Source organism: Microtus oregoni, unplaced genomic scaffold, assembly GCF_018167655.1.
Source record: "Microtus oregoni isolate MIOR12 unplaced genomic scaffold, Mior012 000002F_ref0000024, whole genome shotgun sequence".
NCBI lineage: Eukaryota > Metazoa > Chordata > Mammalia > Rodentia > Cricetidae > Microtus > Microtus oregoni.
Window position 1 is genome coordinate 55,853,933 of NW_024543061.1, and position 18,990 is coordinate 55,872,922.

The following is an 18,990-nucleotide window of genomic DNA, read 5'->3' on the forward strand; positions in this document are numbered from 1 at the left end:
CATTCTTGCCTCCTTTTTCTTCCTGCCCCCTCCCTCTCTTTCTTGAGACAGCCTTGGCTGTCCTGACCTTGCTCTGTAGACCAGGTTGACCTTGAACTCACAGAGATCTGCCTGCCTCTGCCTCTCAGTGCTGGGATTAAAGGCCTGTGCCATCACTGCCCGATTTTAAACTGTGTAGCCCAGGCTGGCCTTGAATTTGTGATCTTCCTGTCTCCTGCCTCCTTCAGCAAATCCTACTGGCATGTGCCCCCACAACCCATAACTGGCAGCCTCCTTTCAATCGCACTGTCTTAAGGTTGAAGTCAGTGCCTGGCTCAGCTGGTCCCTCATGGTGATGGCTGACCACCTGCTGAAACTTCACACTTCTTCCCCAAGGACATGCCCATTCTGAGACTTGGCCTGCTTTTAATTTGGATTATTTTTTGCTGGAATTTTAAAGACACTGGTCTGTTTTCAAAAACGTGATTTTTGAAACAGCGTCCAATTTCATTTGTCTTTTCACCTCTTGGGATGATACTATTATTTATAGTGCATTAAATTTCTTAATATGGTTCCTTTTTTTGTGACAAACTCTCATCACATATCTTGGCTGGCCTGGCACTCACTCTGCAGACCAGGCTGATCTCAAACTCTAAGGGACCCCCACCTGCTTCTGTCTCCTGAGTGCTGGGATTAAGGGTATAATATTTTTGTTTGTTTTTCTTCTTTGCTATTTCAGCTTTTGGTGTAATCTCAGAAACCATTTCCTAATCCCAAATTTAAGAGTTTTACAGTTTTACCTTGTACATTAATTCTTAGGTCAAAGATCCAGTTTGAATTAATTTTGTATACGGTGTGACTTAGGGACTCAATTTCATTCTTCTACAGGTGGATACAGGTTTAACAGAAATAACTAAAGCAGTGTTTCAGGAGGTGGCCCAAATGCCACTCTGGAAGGTTTTTCCTCAGCTGCAGAAAAGACACTACCCTGGCTGACATGAAAAACGAGCAGGGAACGCTGAGGGGCTGCCGACAGGCATGTTTCCTCTTCACACTTCAGACAAACGCAACACAGCTGAGCACAGCAGGAACAAAGACCCAGACTCCTCTACAGTTCAGGCCAACTCACCACAAAATGGCTTCTGTCCATCCTCAGACACTGACTGAGCACCTGGTGTGCTGGCAGACACACAAGGGTCCAGCATTTGCAGAGTGGGCACGAGACCTGGGTTCAGATCCCATAGTGCGCGCGCACACACACACACACACACACACACACACACGACAAAAAGGCTGTTTTTTTTTTTTTTTAAATCTCATCCTAGTTGTTGGAATGAAGGCTAAAGATAAAAAATTAAGACCCACGCCCAGGTCTGATCAGAAAGTGGGGAGATGCTGGCACAGGTGAGAGACCTGTACCCAGGCTGGGGGTGCTGGGCAACCAGAGTAAGAGAATTCAGGGAAGAGGAAAGGCAGGGTGAGTCACCAGCCAGATGCAGAAGAAGCCAGATCAGAATGCCTCACTGATAAAAGGTACCAACGTGACTAACATAGACAAGAATTATGGGTTAATTTAAGTTGTAAGAGCTAGTTAATAATAAGCCTGAGCTAATAGGTCAAACAGTTTATAACTGTTTTATTATTACTGAATTGGCTGTGGGACCAGGCAGGCCAGAAACTCCATTTATGAAACTAGTCATTTTAATATTTTAAACCTACATAAGAAAGTTCAAGGTGATCCCACCATTCATGAGAACTCTTCTGTCACTTCTCAGAACAACTTAAGGCCAGGTGGCTCTTTCTACCTACTCCTTCCTTACCTGCCATTTACATGAATGTTGCCAGCAAAGTAGTCATCAGTTTTACTTAAAACGTACAAGCTTATTACTATTCCTGCCAATACTGGCAGAACTTGCCCTTGCCAGTAACTACTGGCAGAAACCTGTGCAACCACAGACAGGTCGTCCCCTGCCCCCACCCCCCACTTCCTGAAAAACATTAAATTTCACAGCTTTCAACTTGGAAGACTATAAAATAGAGCAATATAAATGCTGGAACAATCTGAAATCTTGGGAGATTTGGGTATTTGCCCAGAGGATAGAATCTGAGCAACTCAAGAACACTGGGTTCTCAAAATGAGCTCTGAAGAGCCAGGAGGAAGTGGAGCCTTTCACCACACTGCCTGAGGGGATCCATGGTGAGGTTTTCATGGACAGCTGGATCCTTTACTTCCAAAAGAAAAGCCAGCTGCAGGTTCAAGGCAGTTTGAATATTCACTCAAGAAAATGGCTGTTCAGGGCTGATGGTACCCACCTGTAATCCTAGGAGGTAGAGGCAGGTGGTGCAAAAGTTAAAGGTCATCCTCAGCTGCAAGGCAAGTTCAAGGCCAGCTGGTGTTACAGGAGACCTTGTCTCAAAACTATATATATATATATATATATATTTGCAGGGCAGTGGAGCTTTTAATCCCAGCACTCGGGAGGCAGAAGCAGGCAGATCTCTGTGAGTTCGAGGCCAGTCTGGTCTACAAGAGCTAGTTCCAGGACAGGCACCAAAGCTACAGAGAAACTTTGTCTTGAAAATAAAAATACCCCCCCCCCAAAAAAAAACAAAATCCCTATATACATACATACATACACACACACACACACACACACACACACACATATTTTAAAAAGTCAGAACCGGGGTTTAGTTCAGTGTTAGAGTATGTTGTTCAGCATGCAGGAGGCCCTAAGCTCTATTCCCAGGGGCAAAAAAAAAAAAAAGCCCATAGATAGATGAAAATTTTTATATAATTTGATAAATTCAATCAAGTTTCAACATTTATATATAACTACTCCTAGAATCCACCCAGCATGATGGTGATACTGATTTTATGGGAACAAATGAGTGATTGCAATGTTGTGGGCCAAAGACAGGAGTCCTGCATCAGACACAGTCAGCCAGGCACAGAGGACTTTTTGGCCCTTTTTCTTCCCAGCAGTTTGGACAAGGAAACTGTGCTAACCAGAGGCTCTCCCACTCAGCGCTCCAGGCCCCTGCATGTGGTGTACGACCAGACCACTCTGCCTCTGCACGCTCTTGGGGTGTGTGTGGGTGGGGGTAGGGGGGTGGGATACTGCCAGGTAAAGTGAGAGGCAGCCAAGGCAGAACCGAGCCCATTTCCTTTCTCTCCAGCTGCAATTACAGTTGTGCTGTGATGGACGAGGCTTCAGAAGAGGACTGGAGACGAGGCCTCCGGAGCCCCTCTAGGCATTACATTTCCAGGAAACCTTATCTGCACGGGGCTTCAGAGAATGAGCACACCACTGCTGTGCAGGCAGGGATCCTTAAACACCAGGAAACAGGGTATTTATTTAAGAGAGTCATTTTCAAGTTTTTTTTTTTTTGTGGTTCTGGGGATTGAACCCAGGCCTTGCGGTGTGAATCAAGCACTCTGCCTCCAGCTATACTCTTGGCCCTCAAGAAAATAATAAACAAATAATTACATTTTCAATTTATGTAGTGTGTGTGTGTGTGTGTGTGTGTGTGTGTGTGTGTAGAAAGAGAGAGAGACAAGGAAACAACTCACCAGAATTGGTTCTCTCTTCCCACCATGTAGGTTTTATATCATCAAGCTCCGTGGCAGACGCCCTTACCCACTGAGTCATCCACTGGCCACAAAGCCCTTTTTGAAAGCATCAGTTTGTCAATAAGATCTCTGTATGCACGCAGTGCTGGGATGGAACCCGAGCGGAGCACATGCTGGGGCCTCTCTATTGTTCCTATAAAGGAAAGCTTGCACGGAAGCTTGCTGTGCTCAATAGCTAGGGTGAGGCTCAGGGGCTCTGCTCTCTCTGCTACCCTCTTGCCTTCTTGGTGGGGTGGGGCAGGGAAGCTTTGCCAAGACTGAGAGACATAGCTGGTTGAAAAAAAACCTAAGTGAGCATTTAGACAAATAACATAAATAAATCAATGAGCAGAAAGAAAAGCCCTTAGTTTACGTCCAGGAAGAAGAGGACTCGAGGACCTGCCACACTGTCCCTGGCACAGTGAAGAACAGTGTGAAGGGTGTGTGAAGTCGGGGATGGCGTGAGAAGCAGCAGGTTCTGTGCCCACGCTTCATGCATACAAACCACGCACAAGGCAGAGAGCATGGCCGGCATGAAGACAATCTCCTACTCTTGGGAAACAAACTGGGATGTGCGGCCTCAAGGGGACATGGTAGTGGGACATAGTTCCAAATAGTGGGCGGGGCGGGGCAGTATGGTGAACACCAGAGACAGAGGTTCTCAAACTGGGACCCCTGGAGGGGCACCAGTCATCCACAAATTGGCTGGAAATACATGTGCTTGGGCCATACCCCAAATATATTAACAGCTGTCTGGGGATAGAGCTGGTACCGTAAACTCTCCAGAAGTCTCCCTGGGGAAGGTCTGGACACACACTGCACAAACCTGAGTAGGAGAGCCCAGCAATCTCTATGAAGAGGTCTTGCTCGGAGAAGCTTTCCGGGAGCATGAGGCAGGCAGTGGTCACCGCGCTCTTCAGGTTCTTATCCAGGGCCGATCTAAGAGCCGCATTCTCATTCATAGATACAATCTTCACCTGGAAGACGCAGACCATTGAGAGGCAGCACTGCAGAGGCGGGTGTTGCTCAAACGCTGACTGCCCCCTCTGTGGACCACTGAAGAGCTAAGAACGCAAGCCTAGAGACACGAAGCCATCATGACTCTAACAAGAAATTACTGAACCTCCTGTCAAATGACAAAGTCAGAGAAATTGTGACAAAGAAAAGATCATGATTTCAAGAAAAATAAAAGTTAATATTCTTATTAAAATTAGTTTTTATGTTCATGAGTGTTTTGCCTGCATGTAAGTATGTGCAACATGTGCATGTAGAGGTCAGAACAGGGCATCACGTGCCCTGGAACTGGAGTTACAGGTGGTTGTGAGCACTTGCTGCTCTTCCAGAGGACCAGGATTCAGTTCCCAGCACCCACATCAGGTGGCTCACAGTTGCCTGTAGCTCCAGCTCCAGGGAATCTGACTCCCTCTTCTGGACTCATGCCAGACCCAAATCTACCCAGAATTGTCACAAAGACTGAGTATCATACAAGCCCACAGTACCCTGTACGACAATCACCTGGCTCAATTGAAGGGCCTTTTCCTTCCAATGCAGCAGGAGCTGCTCCCTGACTCCCAAGTGCTCAGTTTAAAGTCTGCACTATGGTTAGCAGGACTTCCCAGTGCCAGCTCTGTGGCTTCCAGCTCCATGGCAACAGGCAAAATCCTCAGCAATAAAATGGTCTCAACAACCAATCCCACAAGTTTGCTGAAAAAAGGGAAAGAGACACTGCACACAGCCCCAGGCGGATGGAGCCTCTTTGGATTTCTTATGCACAGAATAACTTTCTCTTATTTTATCTTTTTGGGGGTTTGTTCTTTTGTTTTGGCTTTTTTTGGGGGGAGCTGGCATTAACTACAGTTTATCATCATGTTTTACTTAGACAGGGTGACGAGAACCCTGAAAATAAGCCAAACCACGCCCATTCCTTCCTTCTGTTTTCTTTTTTAAAGACGGGGTCTCACCACGTAACCTTGGCTGGCCTCAAATTTGGAGATCCTCCTGCCCCTGCCTCTTGAGTGCTGGATTAAAGGGATGTACCACTGTGCTCGGTTCTGATTTTAGATATAGTTTTGTTGTGTAGCTCAGACTAATCTTGAACTTGTGGTAATACTCCACTCTCTGTCTTGTACGTGGTGAGATTACCCAAGGTTGGAGTATTTCTAACATTCAAGCCTCGTATACGGCAGGTGAGGCAAATCCTCTTGATCCAACATCACCCCTTCTACCCTCATGATGAGAACATGACGGGCCCGTAATTAAGCCTTTCAGTTCCAGGTGAGTTTAGAATTGCTGCATTCACTGAGTAAAAGTGTCTAGGACAGCCAAAGGCTGGCGAAGAAGCAGCAGCAGAAACAGAGTGAAGCCTACGCTAGACAACCACGTTCTAAGTGTTCGGAGTTTCCCTCATGGATTCAGGGAGGCACTTCTCGTCTCGACAGATGGTTAAAACAAAATGAACAAACAAACAAAAACCCCATTTTTTTCCAGTGCTAACGATGGATCAAGCCCAGGGTCTTCCACATGAAAGGCACCTTACCTTCAGCTAGGCTTCCCTGGCCCAATTTTAAGCTTCTAAAATAACTTCCATGCTCATCCCCTAACCTTCCTTTAAACATTTTCATTTAGAGAGTGTGTGCACGTGTGCCTCTCAGAGGACAACCATCATACAGGTTCCAGGAATCACATTCGTTCTTCACCCACTGCTACCTCATTGGCCTCTTATAACCTTTCATTCCCCGTGAAATCATGGATGCAGAAGGCAACCTCCTCACCTCACTGGTGGGGAAACTCCTGATTTGTCCCGAGGCCTTTTGACAACCGCATTCCTATTCTCACCCTTATCTACCAGGTCCTTAACAGTGCCACAACCCCCTTTTGTGTGTTTCTGTGGCTTTCACAGAAACCCAGTGAAACCAGGAGCTATTTGGGGATGTGAATAGCTAAAAGATGCAAAGAAACGCACAAGCTTGGATGTCTTTTCCTGGTTAAGAAATGCCACTTGTTTTCTAAGAAGCCCTCTACTAGCCTGTCAGAGAGCAGTCTGTTTGCTATTTAAGGTTGAGAGAGGGAAAATAAAAGCACCCTTACTCAAGGGGAAAATGTGTGGATCTGATTCTCCAACGAAAGGTGAACTAGGACCTCGTCTCCACAGCTCTGTTATTTGTTGTTCAGAGTGAAAAGCCAGTGAAAGCTTGGGGCCTTGCCAGAGAGGCCTGGGAAAAGAAAAAAGTCCTCAGATTTGTGAATAGCTGTTTGTACCTACTGGGAATGCTCCGACCTGGACCGCACAGACGGCATTAGCAATCTGAACTGCAGGGAGGACGGGCAATGCTTGAAGGGTCTTTTAAAGGGGAGATTTGTGAGTGCTTCCTAAGCCAGGAAAAAGACTCACACGAGGGGCTCCCGTATAACACAGCGATAGGCGGGGACAGCTTGCAGCCTCCAAAAACCCAGACCCGTGTAGTCCTATGACTTTAGGCTCCCACCAGAACCTCCATCCAAACCTCAGGGGAGGTGGCTGCTCTAAGTGGTCACTGCTCGGAGCCATGAGACTGGCTGGAGCTTGGTCTACCTGCTGGGACTGGGGGCTCTTAGGACAACTGATATGGGGGTCTTATTTTTTAATCCTCAGCATGCACAGAGGAGAAACTTGGCTGCCTCTGAGTCACTAAATGAGTTCAATCTTTGCATTTCAAAGGTGAGCTAGGCCAGCTCACAGTAGTGCAGAGCCAGGTCTCTCCTATACCACTGGGATTCAGAATGTAAATCAATAAAACTACAATATGGAGAAAATCACCTTAGTGTGAACATACTGAAAACCACTCGATTTTATGCTTTATACAGATGGACCATATGCATATGAATTCTTTCTCAAGAAAGCTGTTATTTTTAGCTATTTTTTTAAAATTTTTAAAAATTTTTTTGAGTATCTCACAGAAGGCTGGCCTGGAATCAGAGATCCACCTGTTTCTGCCTCCTGAAAGCTGGGATTAAAAGCTTGTATCATCATGCCTAGCTCCACTAAATACTTCAAATTCCATGATTTTTATATTTTTGGTTGTGAGCCTAGCCTTTAACGGCTGAGCCATCTCTCCAGCCCTCAAATTCCACGATTTTTTACTGAAAAAACATCTGTTGTAGGACTTGGGATACAGCTCTCTGCTGGCCTTCTGGGTTCCTTGCCCTGAACTGTGCATGGGTAGACAGGGACGCACACATCTACACCAACGCATACACGACAGCAAGTGACTCAGAACTTAAAGTTGTTCAGGAAATAAAAACAGGTAGCTTTTAAACCATACGGCAAGCTGACAGAAAGTATGAAATACATTTTTTATTTAATTTGTTTTTCTATTTTTGAGATAAGGTCTTATGTGCTTCTGGCTGTCCTGGAACATATGGCTATCCACCTGCCCCACCTCCTGAGAGCAGGGCTAAAAGCATGTACAACCTTGCTCAATGAACGTGTAATAGAAGTATAATTTACAGTCAACCCTTTCTAGAAAAGTCCTTCTTTTCAAATCCTTTATCTTCCTTTTGAACATTTAGCTTGCTGGTGGGTGAGAAATCCCTTTTCAATTTGCAAGACACAGATACTATGTAAGCTTTAGAAGGTATAATTTGATGCAATGCCTTTTAAAACATAAAAGACGAGGAGCTCACACATTTCAGGATTCTTTCTTGAGACATTAGCTCATTTTCTTGTACAAGACGCCACCAACCCATCAGCTTTGCTCAAGCATCACAAGTATTTACTGCCACCTACAGGTCAAAAGTTTATCTGCTGCTCCTAATGGGGAGAGGCTGGCAGATTTACTCCTACAGAAGTGGGTGCCAAGGTGGGGGTGGGGTGGGTGTTAATGGTGCTCACTTATTGTCTTCAATGATTTATTCGAAAGATTTAATTTTAATGTGTATGAGTAAATTTTGTGTCCATTTATGTACATGAACCACGTGCGCAGTGCCCAAAGAGGCCAGAAGAGGGACGGGGTTTCTTTGTGTAGTCCTGGTTTCCTTGAACTCACTCTGTAGACCAGGCTGGCCTCAAACTCAGAGATCTACCTGTCTCAGACTCCCAAGTGCTGGATTAAAGGCGTGCACCATCGCCTCACTAGCATTTTTGATTTATAAAGGCTAGTTTAAAAAACTTTCTTTAAGCCGGGCGGTGGTGGCGCACGCCTTTAATCCCAGCACTCGGGAGGCAGAGGCAGGCGGATCTCTATGAGTTCGAGACCAGCCTGGTCTAGAAGAGCTAGTTCCAGGACAGGCTCCAAAACCACAGAGAAACCCTGTCTCGAAAAACAAAAACAAAAAAAAAAAACTTTCTTTAAAGGGCTGAAGAGCTGGGTGGTGGTGGCACATGCCTTTAATCCCAGCACTCGGGAGGCAAAGGCAGGCGGATCTCTGTGAGTTCGAGGCCAGCCTGGTCTAGAAGAGCTAGTTCCAGGACAGGAAACAAAAAGCTACGGAGAAACCCTGTCTCGAAAATAAAAAAAAAAAAAAAAAGGGCTGAAGAGTCAGTTAAGCAGTTGAGGGCACTGGCTGCTCTTCCAGAGTGCCCAGGTTTGATTCCTAGCACCCACATGGCAGCTCACAACTGTCTATAACTCCAGTTTGAGGGGATCAGATGCCCTCTCCTGGACTCTATAGGCACTGTATGCACACGGTACACAGACATACATGAGGGCAAAACACCCATTTATATAAAAGATAAATCTTGAAAAAAAGCTTTAAAGCAAAAAAGCAAAAGTATAGTACTTTTGATTCAATCTCTTTAAATTTGAAAATTACAGACAGCCAAGAACACTGAGAAGGAAACAGCATTTTCTGAGTGTCTACTAAATCAAACACTCTCGAATACCTGCCCACAGACGGACTATCCTGAGGTGAGGTAGACCCAGCCATCAGTGCGGGGCATGCAGTTAGATGAGAAGCAGACACCGGAGACCAGGTGCGCTGTATTCTAAAATGCTGTGTTCTTTTGAGTAGGCAACCTTTCCAGTTTCCAGGCAGGGCAGGACTATCACCGCCATTCTGCAGATGGGCTAACTGGGATTTAGAGACAAAACCCAATTGTGCAGAAAAGAGTAGGACCCAAGGCTTCTCCTTTTATAGCCACTGCTTTCCCACCAAGCTACAGACTTTGCAAAAACAAACAAAAATAAAACACCCCCAATAAAAAAATCTCCAAAACAAAACCCCAACACCTGCCACAGGCCTGGGAATGTCACCCCAGTGGCAGAGCACCTCTGATTACACTCTTGGGACTGGGCATGCTGGCACACACCTGTAGCCCCAGCTCCTCTGGGGAACACGACTCAGGACAGGAGGAAAATCTGGGACAGAAAATGTGTATTTACAAACTTTCAACTGCGGTAAGTTGCTTAGTGTCGGGTTTTACTGGTTATAGGACCTTGACAGGATTTGTTCACTGTGCTGGTCTGAAAGAAAATGTTATCCTGGATATTTACAAATGCTTCTCCAGGGATAAGGATGATGCTCAGCTGGAGGGTGCTTCAACCAGTGTGCACCAGGCCCTGGGCTCCAACCCCAAGACACCTGTTCTAACTGAAGTAGAGACAACAGCACACACGGGGATGGCATCACGTGCATATGTTTACCTGAGCACATACATGTAGTACGTATACACATGTGCAAATGGCACACAGATGTGTCATACTGCTTCAAACACACAATCCTGGTCACGTTAATGAGCTGCACTACCACATTTAAAGTTCGGGTTATGAGACGGGAGACAGCTGAGAGTTCACTTCACATCCATCACAAAGAGTGTTTGTGCTCTCTCTCCCCCTCTCCTCAAATGAAAAAATAAATAAAATAAAAAGAAAGACACCACCCTCAGCACCTCACTGTGTTCACCAACATGACTCTTTGGACCTTACTGTTTAGGATTTTGTTTTAGAAGATTCATTTATTTTATATGCCATGAGTGTTTTGGCTGCATATACATGTATGGCTTCGGGTTCCCTGCAACTGGAGTTACAGATGGCCGTGAGTCACAATGTGCGTGCTGGGAACTGAATTTGAATCCCGTAGAAGAGCAGTCGGTGCTCTTCGCCATTGAGTCATCTCTCCAGCTTCCTGTTTAAGGCAGTCCTACTATCTGAGCATGATCGATTAATTCAGTCTTTTCTGAGTAACTCAATCTCCAGTACCCCTCACCTTCCTGAAGCTGGGGAGCCCTCTCGCCCCGTAGCTGTTTCTCTGTTAATTAGCCCTGTCCTGAAGCTAAGCAGATGCTCATCCGGCGTCTCAGGGGCTGGGACTGTGGCTCAGTGGTGGCAGTGTTCCATCCATGAATTCCATGGGTTTTAGGACCTCTCTGCCAGGACCCAGGACAAAGCACACTGTATGCCTTACACATACATTACAAACACACAGATGCATACGTACATGTTATGCATAAAAAGCTCCTCTTATTGCACAACATCACAGAGTAATCTCTGTACACTGTGGGGTGATGACCTACACGGAGGGTAAGAGGACTACTGACATTTCCATTTCCTGGAATTTCCTATCTTTCAGCTCACAAAGATCAAATCGAGGCTGTGCTAGCTGTGGTGGTGTGAAGGGCACAGACTCACCGGCTTTTGGAGGCGCCCAGCGATATACAGGTTATTCCAGTTCAGGAGGTCATTGATTAGGGTGCCAGTGGAAATAACCCCGTATTTGATAAGCTGCAAGAGAAGACATGAGCATGACAAAGGGCAAAGCACCAGGCTGCTGCTTCCACAGGCAGAGGCGAGAGGGCTGAGGTCTTGTCGGGAACAGAATGCTGATCTAACTAACTTAAATACCTAGCCTTCAAAACCCCGCCCGCATCCTGCTGGGCGGTGGTGGCACACACCTTTAATCCCTGCACTTGGGAGGCAGAGGCAAATCCATCTCTAAACCTGGTCTACAGAGCAAGTTCTAGGAGTGACAGGACTACACGGAAAAACCCTGTTTCAAAAACAAATAAACAACCCCAAAACAAAGAAAACAAAATAAAAATACTAAAAAAGAAAACCCATTATCTCTATCAAAACTGCCCAGAGATTTAGCGTCAAGACTGACTTGGTTCCCAAGGTACAGGGAGTGAGGTGGCCAGTATTTGATGTGTGATTGTTAAAGGCAGAACGGCTCTCAGACAGCATCTGCTATCAGTCCTCAAGGCTAGATTCTTCTAATTTCAGAAACGATGATTTAGGTAACGTTCTTCATTTGAGAAATAAAAACTGAGTGTCAGGGGCCAGTAAAAGGGCTCAGTAGGTAAAGCTGCTTGCGGCCAATCCTGATGACTTGAGTTTGACCCTAGAACCCATAAGATGGAAAGAGAGAACTGAATCCTGCCAGTTGTGTCCTGACTGAAACAGACAAACACACACACACACACACACACACACACACACACTGCAAATCTTAAAAAGAAATGTGAGATCCAGCAACAGTAAATGACATGTCACAGTGGTGCTGCACCAGCAGATTGAGAGTTTGGTTCTGCAGCTGGGCACAGCAATGCATGTCTCCTAGGTCCTGCATTTGGGCATAGCAATGCATGCTGCCTAGGTCCTACAGCTGAGCATAGTAATGCATGCCTCCTAGGTCCTACATTTGAGCATAGTAATGCATGATGCCTCCTAGGTCCCACAGCTGGGTCCAGTAATGCATGCCTCCTAGATCCTACAGCTGGGCACAGTAATGTATGCCTCCTAGGTCCTGCAGCTGGCCCAGTAAAGCATGCCCACAGGCCTGCTGTCCCAGAACCCAGGGGAAAGCTGTATTGCTTGAGCTGCAGTGTAGTTTGGGGCCAGCCTGGATAGCAAAGAGTCTCAAATAACAGAAAACCCTAAGGGCTTAACACTTAGAATTGCTGCCTGGTCTTCCCACATTCTTTGCATCACAAAATATTAGAAATTCTTTAATTAAAAGTGCTTACTGGCCTTTTCCCTACGGTGGCGTTCAGTGCTGTTGCCGACTCTTTCGGAGAGATGGCTCAGCGGTTAAGAGCATTGCCTGCTCTTCCAAAGGTCCTGAGTTCAATTCCCAGCAACCACATGGTGGCTCACAACCATCTGTAATGAGGTCTGGTGCCCTCTTCTGGCCTGCAGGCATACACACAGACAGAATATTGTATACATAATAAATAAGTAAATAAATATTTAAAAAAAAATGGCGACAATTACAAATGAACATCCAAAGATGAAAATCCTCTTATCAGTGTTAAGCACGCGGAATTACAGAGGAGGCCATTTCCACAATAATTCGTATAAACCTCCGGTGTAGATTTCCAAGCTTACTTCCTCTTACATGTGTCAACATGTATTTAAGTAGTCTTCTCAGGCTGCAAATATTTAAAAAGTAGCTAACAAATTACAACTAAGGAGTACAGAACTACGGCACACAAGCGTGTGCAAACATTCGTTTACTGGCGCTTATGCTGTTGTTTGGAGATTACTAATCAAAGACAGGCTTGGCAGAGTACTAAGTATAAAGGAAGAACCAAACGATGCGCTGTACTGCTTCAGACAAGTGACAGCTCGGCCGCCCCAGGGCCACTGCCGTCCTGGGAGTCCAGGGACTTGCCACCAAGTAGCGGCAGGACCTTAGAAAGGCACTTTCCCTCTCCAAACTGAGGTTTCCTTGACTGCATAGAGCAGGCAGACCGGAAAACCCATGCATATCTGGGCATGGTACTACATGCTTTTATTCCCAGCACTCGGGAGGAAGAGAGAGGCAGATCTCTGAGTTCAAGTCCAGTCTGGTCTACAGTATGAGTTCCAGGACAGCCAGAGCTACACAGAGAAACCTTGTCTCAAAGAAAAAAGAAAAGAAAGAAAACAACAATAACAACATAATAAAAAGAAAAAAAGAAAAGGGATGGCCTCAAGATTATGAAGACATGACTGCGCAGTCAATCACTTCTCTGCCAAGTTCAGACAGGTCTTCAAACCCTTCTCATGTCGTTACGCTAACCTCCTGCCCTTTACAGCCTGGTCTTTGACCAATTATAGGATCATTACCTGGGGGCTTGTCAAATATGCAGAATCTCAGGTTCCATCCCAGACCAACTGAATCTGGACCTGCATTTTAACACGATCCCCAGGAGACTCACACACCTGTAAAGGTTAGACTGCCCTAAGCAATTGGCATTAGCATCAGCACAGGCAAACCCGACTGACTCCCCCTCTCTCTCTCCCATCTCCCCTGCAGCCCTCTGGGAAACTAGAATGCTTCACTGAGTTAGACCCCTCTCCATGCTGGGGAACAGACCCAGGACCCAGGAAAGTGTTCAGCCACTAAGCTGTACGGCCAGGGCCTTGACTGCATAGAGCAGTTAGACTGGAAGTGTTATATGTATGTAGGGTTCCTGACATAAGACAATCTGGGAGGTGGGGGCGATCTAAACATCTTACTTATCCTCTAACATGCAACTCTCAAATCCTACCCACCTGGTGACACCAAGAACTTCCCTTCAGTCACCTGATGCCACATGCTCCCAGCACTGGAGAGCTTCTTCACTTCCTGGCAGTCCCCACTCCTCCTAGATGACATCACTCTATCCTGCTCCACAGTGGCCCTGCTGCTTCTCCATACCTCCCAGACAGTGGTCCTCAAAATGTGAATCCCCACCCAGGACCCACTACTCAGTGCGACCAACAGATTAAAACTTGGGAACTACTTGGCCAAGGTTCAAAAGATAAGTTAAGTCCAGTCACTGACAGCCGTTTCTTATACCCCAGCCACAGCCTGACAGACCAAGACTCTAGCTCTGTCTGTTCCTGGGTTTAAGAAAGCTGGACGAGGTGTGACGGTTTCCTCAGAATGCGGACACACGATTTCACACCAGGATTCTCCTGCCAAATTACAACTGCCCAGTTAGGGCCACGGCCTCAAGGCACTTACCTTCCCGTCACACATGATCAGTGGGTTGAAGTAGACGCCAGCACCATAGTTATTCTGGACAGAAGAGATGATCCTGGGCCCCAAGAGTTTGAGGAAGGAGTAGTGGCTCCAATTCTTCTTCAGGTTCTTGGCGTGCCAGGCGACAGGGTCATCTACAGTGAACACCAAGTCTAGCATGGGATTCTGGAAGGCGAAGGGACAAGAAAGGGTTCAGCACTAACATGGAAAGAAAACACTAGAGAAATAATAAAAAAATCTTAAAGTGCTACAAAAATACATGTCATGGTCAGAAGACCCAGGGCTATCATCAGAAACCCGAGCAGGTCCCACAGAGCAATGCTAACCTGGCTTTCAGCCATGCGAGTGATGAGGTCACACACTCACTCACTGTGGGTTGACATACGATGGATCAGTTTACTTCTACAATATCTCACAAGGCAGGTTTGCTATTCCAACTATATAGGAAAGGAGACGGGCCAGGGAAAGCACTTTGCCTAAGGGTGTAGAACCCAAGTGTGGCAGAACCAAGGAGAGATGGTTTCTCTTGCAGAGGACCTGAGTTTTATTCCCAGCATCCACATGGTGGCTCACAACCATCTGTGACTCTAGTTCCAGAGGACTGATGCCCTCTTCTGACTTCTGTGGGCACAAGGCATGCATGTGGTCCACATACAATCACATGGGTTAAAGCACGTATACACATAAATAAACCTTACCAAGCTCTGGAGCTCTCAAGAGCCTAGCACTGAAGATAGACAAATTATGCCTAAATTGACTTTATATAGAAACATCTAATATCGCAACTGGAACAAAGAACAGGGAGAAAGGACTTTTCTTGGACATGACACATGAGTTCTGAAGAATGTAAGAGGCGCACAGGCTGGAGAAGTAACCCAGGAAGCATGGAAACGGCAGGCGGGTTAGAAGAAACTGCTCCCCAAGGCTGCTCAGCCAGGTGTGCTCCAGGACTTGCAGTCTGAAGCTAGGGTAAGAAAACATACTCTTGTGGTACTGAATGAGACCAGGTTTTTCCCACACTAAAGAATCTTCCAGAGGGAGGAGAGATCACGAGGAGGAAAATCTGAGAGAGCAACTGGAAGATTCCACCCAAGAAACAAAATGGCGTTATTAAGTAAGGCACTGATAGAGTGGGAGAATACCAGACTTCTTAGCACAAACGTAGAGAATGGAAATTGAGGAGAAAGAAGCACACTTTCTATGAGAGAATCCTAGGTCAGCTCAAAGGAAAACCATGGAGTGAGTACAGGATGGCTATCAGGAGGATGAGGAATGCTATGGGTTTCCCACGGTAACCTCAAACCACTGGTGATATTAAGATTTGGAGGACTCAGGACCACGAGGGGTGCACCCACACACTAAGACAATGGGGATGTTCTATTGGGAACTCACCAAGGCCAGCTGGCCTAGGTCTGAAAAAGCATGGGATAAATCCGGACTAGCTGAACATAGCGGACAATGAGGAATACTGAGAATTCAAGAACAATTGCAGTGGGTTTTTGATCCTACTGCACGTACTGGCTTGGTGGGAGCCTAGGCAGTTTGGATGCTCACCTTACGAGACCTGGATAGAGGTGGGCAGTCCTTGGGCTTCCCACAGGTCAGGGAACCCTGATTGCTCTTCGAGCAGATGAGGGAGGGGGACTTGATCGGGGGAGGGGGAGGGAAATGGGAAGCGGTTGCGGGGACGAGGCAGAAATCCTTAATAAATAAATAAATTTAAATATAAAAAAAAAGAAAAAAAAAGAATTTGAAATTATTTTTTAAAATATTAAAGACACAATTGGAAATAAATAAATATTTACTTTTATATCACTGAGAGAACCATATTTTATATGTTACTAAATAAACTTTAGATTCTTTTACTAAAAAAAAAAAAAAAAGATTTGGAGGTCATGGATATTGTGTGTGTATGTGTGTATAGATGCACAAGTCCGTGTGTTTGCAGGCCAGAGGATGCTGGGTTTGGATAGGGCACTAGTGAGTGTGTGTGTGTACACAGATGTACAAGTTCACGTGTTTGCAGGCAGGAGGATGCTGGGTTTGGATAGGGCACTAGTAAGTGTGAGCGTGTATACAGATGCACAAGTTCACGTGTTTGCAGGACAGAGGATATTGGGTTTGGATAGGGCATTAGTGAGTGTGTGTGTGTTTGCAGGCAGGAGGATGCTGGGTTTGGATAGGGCACTAGTGTGTGTATGTGTGCGTCTGTGTGTACAGATGCATGAGTCCGTGTGTTTGCAGGCAGGAGGATGCTGAGTTTTGCTCTCAGGCGCCAACCACTTTTTCTGAGACCATTTCTCACTGGCCTGGAGCTCACCAGTCTAGGCTGGGAGCCAGTGGGCCCCAGCGATCTGTGTCTGCCTCCCTAAGACTAGGATTGCAAGTGTGCACCACACTGCCTGGCTGATGGAGAATTGTAAAAAAGTAATTATGATAATACATATGCAGCCAAGTGCGAGAAAACAGGTGGGAGACAGGAGAAATGCAGGCAATACCAGGAGACAGATCTGGCCAGGTGCTAGACCCGGGGTGCCCAACTGTAATCTGTGCACGGATTTCTGCAGGCCACATTAAGACTTAGGCTGCTCTTCTCCATCAACTCTGGAAAGCAACAAGGCTCAGTCCTAATTACAGTCTTGTTAGTGTGCTGAGCTGAAAAAATGCACCGTCACCTGCTCCGGTCCTACACCCAGTCCATCATCTTTCTTGAAGCCCAGGAATCATTTCATATTTTCTTATCTTCAGTTGTGGCTTTCAAACTTGGCCGTGAGATGTTTTACACACTGATCAAGTCCAAGCCTCATCCTAGGCCAACGAAATCAACCTGGAGACAAAACCATTTTGTATTTCTAAAAAAGCGCTGGGAAACTCCAATGACAAAGGCTGAAGACACTTATGTTGAATCGGCTTCTTTTCTCCACCACCTCTTCCTAACAGCTCCCGGTTTGGACGGAAGTAGACAGACTACTTATCCTTCACTGATCCTATCAGTTCAGGCCAGTGGGACGGCTCAGCAGGTAGTGGCCCTTGCTGCCAAACCGAATAAACTGAGCTCAATCTCCCCAGGACCCACGTGGTGCAAGGAAAGAGCCAACTTCCTCAAGCTGTCCTCTGACCTTCAAGTGTACGCTGGTTACGCTTGTGTGCTTGCCACATAACCAGCAAGTAAGTAAATGTAAAGGCTAACAAATATATTTACTGGGCGTGGCACCACGAGCCTTTAATGCCAGCACTGTGAGTTCGAGGCCAGCCTGGAATACATGGTGAGTTCCAGCCAGCTCCGACCTGGAAAACCCTCATGCCGAGGTCACTTTGATAGGATGAACATTTTACTAGTTGGTGCTTGGCGTGTCTGGGGTCCGCGGGGACGGAAGGGCACACCCGGGAACCGGCGAAGGTGAGCAGATGCCAGGCCTGAGGCTGGTTGGAAAGGCGCAGGTCTGGGGACTCACCTCCTGGTGTGCATTGGGTCCCGCCTGGCGGTACACCGCGGAGCCGTAGGCGAAGGCCAGGCTCAGGTCCTCGGGGAAGTGAGCCAGGATCCTGCGCAGGCCCACGCCCGAGCTCTGCAGCGCCTGCACCGCCATGGGCGGGCGGGCCGGCTAGCTGGCACGCCGGTAGGGTAGAGCGTGCAGCGACTACACCGAGCTCGCAACTCCGGGTCGTGAGGACCGCGCTTCCGCCTGAGCCACGCCCCTCCACGCACGCACGCTTCAGAGCCGGCGATTGGCGGCCTTAGGAGAGGTCGGGGCTCCGTCGCTCCCCCTGGCGGTCGGAGGAGCACGCTACAGTCCCAGCCTGGGACTGCAAGCCAACCTGCTATAACGCCTTGCAAATCCTTTGTAGATTCAAACTAGGAACGATTTATTTATTTATTTATTTATTTATATGTATACAGTCTTCTGCCTGAACGCCAGAAGAGGGCACCAAATCTCACTATAGATGGCTGTGAATCACGGCCTAGCTGCTGGAAATTGAAGTCAGGATTTTGGAGCCGCCAGTGCTCTTAACCTGAGTCATCTCTCCAGCTTCCCCCCACACCCCCTCCACCTTTTTTTTTTTTTTTTTTGTATTTTTCACGAATGATTTTTAAATCATGAGTATATTACATAAGTGGTTTTGTTGTTGTTGTTGTTTTGTTTTGTTTTTTCTTTTTGAGACGGTCAAACTGTGCAACTGGCCTGGAATTTGCCATGTAGCCCAGGCTGGCCTCTAACTCACAGCCATTCACCCGCCTCTGTCTCCCAAGAGTTGGGATTTTTTTTTTCTTTTTTTTGTGTTTTTTGAGACAGGGTTTCTCTGTGGCTTTGGAGCCTGTCCTGGAACTAGCTCTGTAGACCAGGCCTGCCTTTGCCTCCCGAGTGCTGGGATTAAAGGCGTGCGCCACCACCGCCCGGCCCCAAGAGTTGGGATAAAGACATGGGCTACCACATTCACAATATTGTGCAGCTATCATCTCTAACTCTAAGTTG

The 18,990-nt window shown here is 46.7% G+C and overlaps 1 protein-coding gene across 2 annotated transcripts in view; it reads right to left on the bottom strand.

The window, feature by feature from the left end:
• Window positions 1-18,188, bottom strand: part of Tamm41 (TAM41 mitochondrial translocator assembly and maintenance homolog) — a 33,189-nt gene extending 15,001 nt beyond the window's left edge. The window contains exons 1-4 of one of the 2 annotated variants that reach the window (XM_041638725.1): window positions 17,971-18,188; window positions 14,498-14,680; window positions 11,197-11,289; window positions 4,419-4,569 (exon numbers count right to left, since the gene is read on the bottom strand). In XM_041638725.1, the coding sequence (XP_041494659.1) occupies window positions 4,419-4,569; window positions 11,197-11,289; window positions 14,498-14,680; window positions 17,971-18,105 (562 nt within the window). In that variant the 5' untranslated portion in view covers window positions 18,106-18,188. Of the gene's footprint in view, window positions 1-4,418; window positions 4,570-11,196; window positions 11,290-14,497; window positions 14,681-17,190; window positions 17,317-17,970 lie in introns of those variants that run through there. The other variant, XM_041638735.1, reaches the window with a different exon arrangement.
• Between the last annotated feature and the right edge of the window lie 802 nt (window positions 18,189-18,990).